The sequence below is a fragment of the Mus caroli genome, chromosome 1 (assembly GCF_900094665.2).
Source record: "Mus caroli chromosome 1, CAROLI_EIJ_v1.1, whole genome shotgun sequence".
In the NCBI taxonomy this organism is placed as follows: Eukaryota; Metazoa; Chordata; class Mammalia; order Rodentia; family Muridae; genus Mus; species Mus caroli.
This window is the reverse complement of record NC_034570.1, coordinates 162,969,760-162,980,226: the sequence shown is the minus strand read 5'-3', so window position 1 is coordinate 162,980,226 and position 10,467 is coordinate 162,969,760. Positions and strand designations below refer to the sequence as shown.

Genomic DNA, 10,467 nt, shown 5'->3' with positions numbered 1-10,467 from the left:
GGTAGGGAAGTGGGGGGTGCTATGGGGGACTTTTGGGATAGCATTGGAAATGTAATTGAGGAAAATATGTAATAAAAAATATTAAAAATTAAAAAAAAGAATATTTTCAATTAAAGAAAATATGAAAAAGTAAAAAAAAAAAAAAGAAACCACAGACTGGTGTGCTTCTTGGACCACAGCTCCTCACCCAGGCACAGTTTTTACCCTAACACTGAGTGGCACATCACAAGCCTAGAGTGGGATCTCAGGCAGAGGCTCCCTCCCTCACTGAGGAAAACAAAAATCCAGGAAACTCTGTGTTCCTTCCACCACTCTACCACTATTCCGCTCTTAGTACACACATAAACTGGATTATCCTCCTGGAAAAATGTATAGAAGGTGGAAATTCTGGATTTGAACATCTGTAATCCTTCTGTCTCAGGTCCCTCTACCTTGACCTTAAATGTGCCACAGTCAGGGTGTTTCAGCTGGTAAATGGTTTTCCAAAATTGCCCCCTTGGAGCCATGAATCAAAGCTCTAAGAGCAAAGAGAGTAAGATAAATCACAAAATGAGAGATCGATATGGGTTATTTATTAACGACTCCATGGTACAGGCTGGAGCTCCAGAAACTGTATGTGGCATTGCCTGGTAAATTAGGGCAGTCACATTCTCGGAAGAGACATAAAATATGGCAGGGAGGAGACTTTGTTCACAAAGGAAACCATTTAACATTGCTTAGTGTAATGAAAAATTAGAAAATTGGTCACATTTAAGAAAACTGTATACATCGTCATCCACTAAGCAGAATGGATAGCCATTTAAAATGTTAGTTGCGAATTTTATGGTACAACATGGCAAACGTTTATAATTAGAAAGGAGAAAATATGTAAGATTAGTCTACATACTGCATTTTAAAGAAGTAACTACTATAGGGAAAAGGCTGTAACACCAGCAGATAATGTGCTCCTATTGTGATAGTAGAATTAGGTATGATTTTCTCCTCCAACATTTCCATAATGTGCTTTAGTGCTATTAAGATGAGTATGGGTGTGTGTGTGTGTGTGTGTGTGTGTGTGTGTGTGTGTGTGTGTGTGTGTGTAATTAAGAAGCAAGGAAAGAGGAAATGCAGATTAGAGTCCTTAAAGCTCCAGAAACTACTGTTGCATTTTATGAGTAAGACTCTCAGTCTGGACGGCTATTTGGCTTTACACCCGATTGACTAAACCAGAGAATAACATCAGTGAGTCGGTATCCTTAAGATGCAGGCATAAATACAAAGCATTTTAAAATATGTAAATTCTATTCTAAAGCATTGTGAGTTTATGTAAAAAAAAAGAGTCAAACTAATTTATCATGATCTCATCCAGGTTTTCATTGATATTCAATGAGGAATTGATAATATTTCTCCACTGACTGAATAAAAAAATCAGATGTTGATTAACATATTCCAGCCACACAACCAAAAAACAAAAAACAAAAAAAAATCACCACTTTAAAAATAGTAGTCTGCTTATAAAATGGTTTCTTTTTAGTGATGAATAGTTATATTTTCTTTTAAATTGTCCTTTCCGAAGGACTTCTTACACCAGATTTTTTTAAAGGATGTGACTAGCTTGGTATAATTGCTTCAGAACTTTAGCCCTTCCTCTCTTCTTGCCCACTTGCCCAATAAAAGAGATATACATTATGAAAACAGAGAAAGATTTTATAGAAAAAATACTTGAACAAAAAGTATGTTTTCCCAGTGTGGAGATTGCTTTATTATTAACATCTGGGTTCTGCAGACAAGTCAATAAAATATAACTTCCAACACTGTGAGTGGGTCCTGGAAAATTATTTATTTCATTGAGTCCACAGCATCTCCAAAATTGGAACTACCTCCAAAATGGATATGATGAACAAATCTTTAAAATGAGGGAGACAGAGACAGAGACATACAGAGGAGAGAGAGAGAGAGAGACAGAGAGAAAGAGAGAGACAGAGAGAGATGGAGAGAGACAGAGAGAGACAAAGAGAGATAAAGAGAGACAAAGAGAGACAGAGAGAGAGAGAGAGAGAGAGAGAGAGAGAGAGAGAGAGTGACTGTCCCTGTGAACCAGTTAACAATCCCTGCTGATTCCCTGCTGCTGCTGACACAGCTCTGTAACTGTTCGAATCATTTCATCGTGCACAGGGTGCAATAAATCAGCCTCCAATGCGACCTGACCCTTCGCTCCAGCAGGTCGGGAGGAACCTCCTCTCTTTTCCTTGGAGTTTGTGATGATTCATAAAAAATATGTAAGGATCTTAGCTTTCCTAGACACTTTGGAGCATAGGATTCTCCCTGATTTAAAGCCCCTGTAGATGAGAGAAACACCCCAAAGTGCAGCAATCTGAGTAACAGTCTTCGAGAATAGAAAAACACCCTGAGGCAAGGCAAGATGTTTGTCAACTCTGTGCGGCCTTATTGAATAAATAACATGAGAAACACTGGGCTGTCACTTTATTTAATCCTAGAGCAGCCTAGAATTCCTACACCCTGGAATCTTCTCAAAGCCACCAATTTCCTAGAATAGCAGTACCGTGCATGTCCTCCATGGTGGAAGACTTGCCTACACACTGTAATCACTTGAGCAATTTTATAAACACTGGCACTTAGGTCTCATCACCAGAGACTCCAGTGTCATGATCTGGGTGAAGCATTGGCTTCTAGGACTTTAAAAACTCACCAGGTAACTCTAATTGGCATCTAGAGTTGAGATCTACTGGTGTAGAAGAGTCTCTTCATGATTCTGAGCCTGTGAAGAATGCTTCATAGGTAAAGGATTGTCTGAGGCATTCATATCTGCATAGAAAGTGAGGGTTACGGGTTGGAGAAGATAGCAGTGTGCCAGGAGAATAGTCCAGATAATGTTATCTTAATATTGAGACTGGATATATAAGAACAATACATAGAATGGGGGTATAGATCAACTAGTAGTGTTCTTGCTTGCCTTGCACAGGGTCTTAAGTTTGGTACCCAGCACATATAAGGTATGGGACCACACACATGTATAATCCCAGAAATCAGTAGTTACAGGCAAGAGAATCAGAAATTAAAGGTCGTCCTTGGTTACACTGTGAGATTAAGGCTTAAAATGCAAAATACCCTGTCTCAAGAAAAACACTATATATGCATATACATATGTTAAAATAGAGAAATTACTTTAAAATGAATCTTTCCAAAATCTCCAAACAAGTGTGTTTAAAGGCCTTGGTGTCTAGCATACAATAAAAGCTCAGATCAGAATAAGGCATTTTAGCTTCGTTTCTGGGAGATGAGCTCACAGAAAACTTCCTGTTCCCCTCGCTCTTACAATCTTTCCACACATGTAACCCCCTCCATTATGAAGTCTCATCAACACCACTACCCAAACAAGACCTGAACAAGGATGACACCAACAGACATGCCAACATCGAAGGGAAAAACTCATGAGGCCTCAACCCTAGACAAAGAACTACAGGCAACTAAGGAATGCTGAGAATAGAGGCCGAGGGGAACAGTGTTCCCCAGGAAAGAGCACACCAGTTGGTTCTCCAATATCAAGTGGTCAGCCCTTACAACATAGATATACTGTGTGTGCGCGTGTGAGTCTGTGCACATGTGCATGTGGTGTGTGTGTGTGTGTGTGTGTGTGTGTGTAGCCATAATTAAAGAAACATAGTCCACACATATAAGAACAAGCAAGGGGAGGTGCATGCGAAGGATTAGATGAAGGAAAGGTGGGGGGAGATGTAATTATATTTAATTTCAAAAATAATTTTTTTTAAAAAGAATAGGGTGGGGCTGGAGAGATGGCTCAGAGGTTAAGAGGTTTATATGACATGGAACATGCACCAAAACTAGGCCAAGAGGATTCCCTGAGTCTATCTCAGGGTCCCCATACATTCACCTGCACCTACATAAATCCCCACCCTAACTGTGACATTGTAGTGACGCCTCTTATTGGAGAACATGCAAAGCCTCTTTCTAGATCTTTCTTTAAATACAGTCACCTGCCTTGAAGCTTATTGAGAGCTAAGAATGCCCACAAGATAAGACTAGTTCTGTAAGCACACTGGGCATAGAGTCTGACCTAGCAGTTCCCAAGTCAATGAGTCTGCACACATGATCAAAACCCCAGAGGTAATGATTTCCCTATTAGTGGACTACAGTGTATCACTGGGCCAGGCATCCAGGGAAATTAAACCAGGAGTCTCCATTTTCTGTAGGAAAAAAACAAATAAACCCACTTAACTTACTTTCTGGTCCAGGTGAAATGAACAGATATCCACAGATGAGATAGAGACAGGAAACTGAAGCAGGCAATCTTGGCAGGTTACCAGGCCAACCCATCGGAGGCAAGAGGATAGTTATCTTGGGATGGAGCTATTTAGAAACCAAAGCATCATTTCTCTTCTTTCCAGGGGATTCTAGGGACCAAAACTATGTTTCTAAAACTTGTGGGTGATATTTTGTTGTTTTTGATTAATAATCTGGAGTCACTTGCTTTCTTTGTGTTAAACTTTGCTTTACTGCAACACAATAAAATTGGAGATAGTAAAAAACACGGGGCAAAGATTCACAAATTTAATATTCTCCTTATTTTGTCAACTTGCATTACAAATCTATGTCTGTTGGACCCTATCTCCACCTTTGGAGAGATCTGTAGTCCCTCTTCTAAGCTCTAGATAGACCAGATCTTACCAAAGAGATGGGTCCCCATACATTCACCTGCACCTACATAAATTGCCATCCTAACTGTGACATTGTCGTGACACCTCCTATTGGAGAATATGCAAAGCCTCTTTCATGAACAATAGCACAGAATTTCTACCTGACACAAGAATATGCCAGGCTTCTGAACTGTGTCAGGAAGTTTACCTGCTAGGTTTTAGCTTCTCCAATGTCAGCTCCTGACTGTACAGTACCATGTTGCATCTGCTGCTTAGATGCTGCTGTTCAGGCCAGAGTTAGGCCTAACCTTTGTACCAAATATCAGTTTTCAATTACAAAAGAAAGTTGTGTGCATAGTTAGCCATCCTTGGGTGCTCTGACCTGTGCTATTGCTCAATCTTCTGGATTTAGCCTATAAATGAATTACAATGTCTCTTCGGGCCTTGCCTGAAGATTAGAACCAGAAGTCTCTATTTTCTGTAGGAAAAAAAAAAAAAAAACGAAATAAGTCCACTTAACTTACTTGCTTGTAAATAAGGCATAATATTTTGCTATGATTTTAAGTGTTCATGTGCATGTGTGTGCATATCTTGTGTGTGCAGGCATGTGTATGTGTGCAGTTGTGTATGCACATGTTCACACGTGTGTAGAAGCCAGAAAACAATCTTGGAGATCATCATCAGGAACACCACCTACATATTTTGAAACAGATTCTCCCATGAATCTGGCTTCCCAACTTAGATCAGACAGGCTGGCCATTTAGCCTCCTCCATGATCCTGTTGTTCCTACCTCGACAGTGTTGAGACTACAAACATGAAGCACCATGCCTGGCAATTGTGTGGGTTCTGGGTACTGAACTCAGGTTCTCAGGCTTGCAAGACAAGTGCTTTACCAACTAAGCCATCTCCCTAACCATTGCCTAGTTTTGATATTCAGATTTATGTAGAGCAGGGCTCTCTGACTTTTTAACTTGCACTTTAATGCTCCTGGATAAGCTTGATGCATGATCCCTGGAAATCCCAGTGCAATGACACAGCATTACCAATATCACCTAGAGTGACCAACATGGAAGGTTGGTATTATCCAGTTATAAAAAAATTAAAATAACAGCACCAACATTCCCAAATCAAAATCATCCTCAACAGATATCATTTTATTAAATTACATCTAACAACTTCACATATTATGACAATTCAACAGGTACCTAGGAATATATTTTCTAAGATTATATCAAAGTATCTGCCAGAAAGGCAAATTGCTTAAATTTAAGCACTATAGAAATATTTATTAAGATTTTTTAATCCACACCGAATGTAAATACTGCCTGTTAAAATTTCCCTGGATAAAATCATCAGGGCCAGAGGCTCTCTGCTAGACTGTGTGTAGCAAGGTAGCCATAATTGAATTCTGAAGAACATATTAGCTCATCCCACATCCCTAAGGAGTTGGGACGGCCTTCTATAATTAAGACATATCTCCTGGTTAGATTCGTTAACTAGAAAAGAGCATCAACCCTCTCTCCCACTTAGCTGAGTGTCAGGGTGTATGCATCTGCCCTAATTGGACAATGGAGAATTATCTGCACTCACATTTTTGCCTAAGAATGTATTTCCCTAACTCTTGTGCTTCTAAATGGTTATCAAAGGTCAATTAGGGAAATCGATATTCATAAATAATTTCTTTAAAGACACTCTGTTCATCCTCCTAATGGTCTGAACTGAATTTTTAGCAAATCAGAAACACACATGCTTTCAACCTAGACAAAACTCCAACAGCACTATTTTCATGGTGTATAATATTTAGGCATGTAGTACAAAACCAACTAGTAATAACAGAGGGTGGCTCTTATACAAGGTTACTGTTTGTGTAATCATATCTGGCTCTTACAATGACCTTTAAATGAATTAAATCATTTCTCTTGACTTATAGGTAAGAAAACTGAGTTCAAAGAAGTCACATAATTGTATGATATAAAACCAGGACATGGACCTGATTCTAGAACCTCTAAATTTAACCATTCTATCCCATGCCTTCCCTAAAATAATGATTGAATAAGTCCCTTCTCCAACCTGAATAAGGCCTTATGAAATGACTTCATTGTTGACCCAGTCTGGAAAGACCATGATAAAGTATGCCTCCAGGAAAAGTCAGCAGTGTTGAGGGGTCTGTTTCTATAAAGCAGCCAAACAGACTGAAGCAAATGTACTCCATCACTGGACTTGACTACAGATTCATGAATAGCTGTCTCTTGTGAGACTATGCCGGGGCCTAGCAAACACAGAAGTGGATGCTCACAGTCAGATATGGATAGATCACAGGGCCCCCAATGGAGGAGCTAGAGAAAGCACCCAAGGAGCTAAAGGGATCTGCAACCCTATAGGTGGAACAACATTATGAACTAATCAGTACTCCGGAGCTCTTGACTCTAGCTGCATATGTATCAGAAGATGGCCTAGTCAGCCATCAATGGAAAGAGAGGCCCATTGGACTTGCAAACTTTATATGCCCCAGTACAGGGGAATGCCAGGGCCAAAAAGTGGGAGTGGGTGAGTAGGGGAGTTGGGGGGGGAGGGTATGGGGGACTTTTGGGATAGCATTGGAAATGTAAATGAGGAAAATACCTAATAAAAAATATTAAAAGAAAAGATTTTTGTTCTCAAACTGGAAATCTAAAAGGAAGAGTATCAGAACCCCACACCTGAACCCCATGAATGACCAGTTATCTCCAAAGTAGAGCTATTCACTTCAGAGAGACTCATCACAAAAGACTCCAGCAGCAGAAGCTAGTATGGCTCAGATATGATTCTGCATGACAGTGACAGTCAGCCTGAACTTAGAGTCTTGATTTCAGAGGGTCAATAATAAAGTTATTCATGAAACTGCTTAAATTCATTCAAGCCAAAGGTGACTTTATTGACTCATGAACTGGGGAAGTACAGGTACAGATTTTATTCCAGAAAAGAACTGATTCTGAGCACAGTGTAGTCAGTGCTCCATCACTCTAGGTTGCCCAAACAAGACCTGCACAATGACACCAATTGACATGCAACATGGACAGAAGAAATTTCACAAAGACACAACCCTATATGAAGAGCTAGAGGTAATCAGTGGCTGCTGAGAAAAGGACAATCAGTATTCTTCAAGGAGGGGCCCTCCTGATAGATTATCCAGTGTCCAGTCTTCAACAAAATACAAGAAGCACTAAATGTAATCAGTAAGATGGATGACTGATGAATAGATGATAGATAGGTAGATAGATAGATAGATAGATAGATAGATAGATAGATAGATAGATAGATAGATTGATTGATTGATAGATTGATAGATGATAGGTATTATGCATGTGTATATATGCATAAGGCTAATAATAAGACATCGTGAATTTGAGAGAGAATTTGGAAGGAGAGGAGAGGATCTGAAGAGGGAGGGATAGAAAGTATGTAAATACAGCACTCAAGATGACATTCTAAAACAAAAACAATAAAAAAATTATTCTCCTTTCTATGCATCTATTTTCTCATCTATGTGAGGGAGAATTATGTCTAAAATTTTTTCAATTAAACATATATAGAGAGAGATATTTACATATATACATAAAACCATGGGTAAGTCAGATTCTCTTTGGTAGAGTCCTAGTGGGATGCTTATGCTGGAAGCCTTCCATTTAAATTCCGTGCTCTAGTGCTGAGGACCACAAAGCAGAGAAGTGAAAGGCCATATTCACAGAACAGACCTACAACATCTGCTGGGGCTAAAAGGTTCATAACCCGAGACAAGGGAGAGAATGTAATCCCAGGAGGTGCTTCAGGGCTCACAACAGTAGGTCAGGACCACAGCTGCGGCTTAATAAACACATCACCCTGTGCTTTATAGTTCAGTGCCCGCCAGTTCAAAACATTGGGGCTGAGTGTCCCACCAACATAGACTGTGTTGATCTGTTCTGGAGATAACACAAAGTCCCACATGTTCACATCTCCCATGTCTCCCACCAAAGACTGCTTTGCATCAAAGTCACCGCCATACGAGTCCTGCTCCTGCCCCAAGATGATGCTTGCGTCTGGCCCCACAGTGTAGCCCTTGTGCAGACTTTTCCGCACCTTGGGTTTCCCATCAATCCAGAACTCTACAATCCCTGTAGCAGACTCCCAGCTGGCACAGATGTGTGTTGGAGCCTCAGGAATCTCTGAAACCATGAATCGTACTTCAGCACCACCCACTCCAAAAGTATACTGTTTATCCTTATTCCAATATATGAGAATGTCGTTAGAGTTCTTCTTGGTAGCATAAGAGAAGACACTGAAGCTGCGGATTGTGCTCAGAGCAGTGTAGAAATGGAGACACACAGTAAAGGCGTTCAGTGGCTTCTTTGACTCTGCTTCCAGAGACACATAGGAAGTATCTGACTCCTTGGGAAATACAAAGGCCTTTTTAAACATGTCTGTGAAACAGAAAACCAAGAAAGTAAGTAGTTTCTCAGATAATGAAGACTTATTCCTCCCTTACAGGTAGAGTTTGGGATCAAGCGTCATCTGGTCCTCTCCCAGGTTACATAAATACACAGCTACCCCGATCCTGATCCTTGAGTCCTTATGCAAAATATTAAGTTCCAACCATTCTCCCATAGGGAAAAGATCTTTATAATAGCTCCTACCTTCATGGCCAAAAGTCTGAGAGAAGCTGATCATGATCAGAAGGCACCATAGTAGCTTCTCCATGGCTATCGATGCTGCTGGGATCTGGACTAAGAGGACAGTGTTTTGTCTGAAAGATCAAGGACAAGGAGTCCTAGAACGCTTGCCTCAGGCCCAGCCCATCCTCAGATTTATAACTATAGCAGATGGAGGGGCGGAACCACTTTGTAAATGATTTCCTAACACTGCCTCTTGGGGTAAACGTCAGACCACTGGGAGGAAGGGAAGCAAAAAAAATCATTCTAGAACAGAGAAATCAATGTGGGTTATTTATTACAAACTCCTGTGACCCCTGAATCACCAGTTTCTGTGTGACAGGAAAAATGAGAAAGCTTCCCAAGGCTCCACTTGGCCTAGCTCTACTGAGTAAAATAATAGGAAATTTTAGCTTAATAGATGAGTGCTCGTGTGTGTGCATATGATGGCTGCATCTCCAGCGTCTGCTAACCTGTCCTGGAAGCTGCTCTTTTCCATATTGGGAAATGAAGAAAACAAGCATTCCATTCCCAGTACCAAGAACAAACTTTCCCTGGCCAACTGCCTAGACTTATCAGAGACCTTTGACTGAATGGAACACCTGTCCTATCCCAAATGTACCATTGGTCACAATCTTGTGTAACAGACTGGATTTTGTTTATTTGTTTGCTGTTTTGGGGTTTTTTGGTTTTGGGGTTTTGGGGTTTTTTATATAATGTGGAAGCTTCAGGGAGGAGTCAGGATAGTCAGCATTTGCTTCTTTTGTTCAGAGTCTAAGAAGTCCCACCACACTGCCTAGCAACAGTTAAGCAGTTCTCTGCTTACCTCAGTCTTCTAGTTGAATACCATGCTCCTTGGCCTTGCTTCTGAACCCCTCACAATCTCATCCATTCTTTCATTCCATTCATAAGTTGCCCTCTAATTGAGAAATTAGAGAAAAATAGTGTATCCCCTGAAGCAGAGAACCATTCATTCAGTAATTCTATTTTTAGTTAGATGCATTCCCATCCTACCAAAGTCGATTTCTCAGCATCAGCTATAGGTCAGAATGAAATTTGGACAGAAAAGAGACATTCTCTAGGTTGTACCCTTTATAGTGAAGATACAAGGCTTCCCTTTTGCTCCTTCCTTGTCCTCTGGGGG

General features: G+C 40.4%; 1 protein-coding gene across 1 annotated transcript; it reads right to left on the bottom strand.

The window, feature by feature from the left end:
* Positions 1-7,545: 7,545 nt before the first annotated feature.
* On the bottom strand, positions 7,546-9,473 carry Crp (C-reactive protein). The gene is made up of 2 exons (XM_021163310.2): positions 9,309-9,473; positions 7,546-9,095 (listed from the first exon to the last, which is right to left on the bottom strand). Exons 1-2 carry the CDS (start codon positions 9,370-9,372, stop codon positions 8,482-8,484), a joined length of 678 nt encoding a protein of 225 aa, XP_021018969.1. The 5' UTR covers positions 9,373-9,473; the 3' UTR covers positions 7,546-8,481.
* Positions 9,474-10,467: the final 994 nt, after the last annotated feature.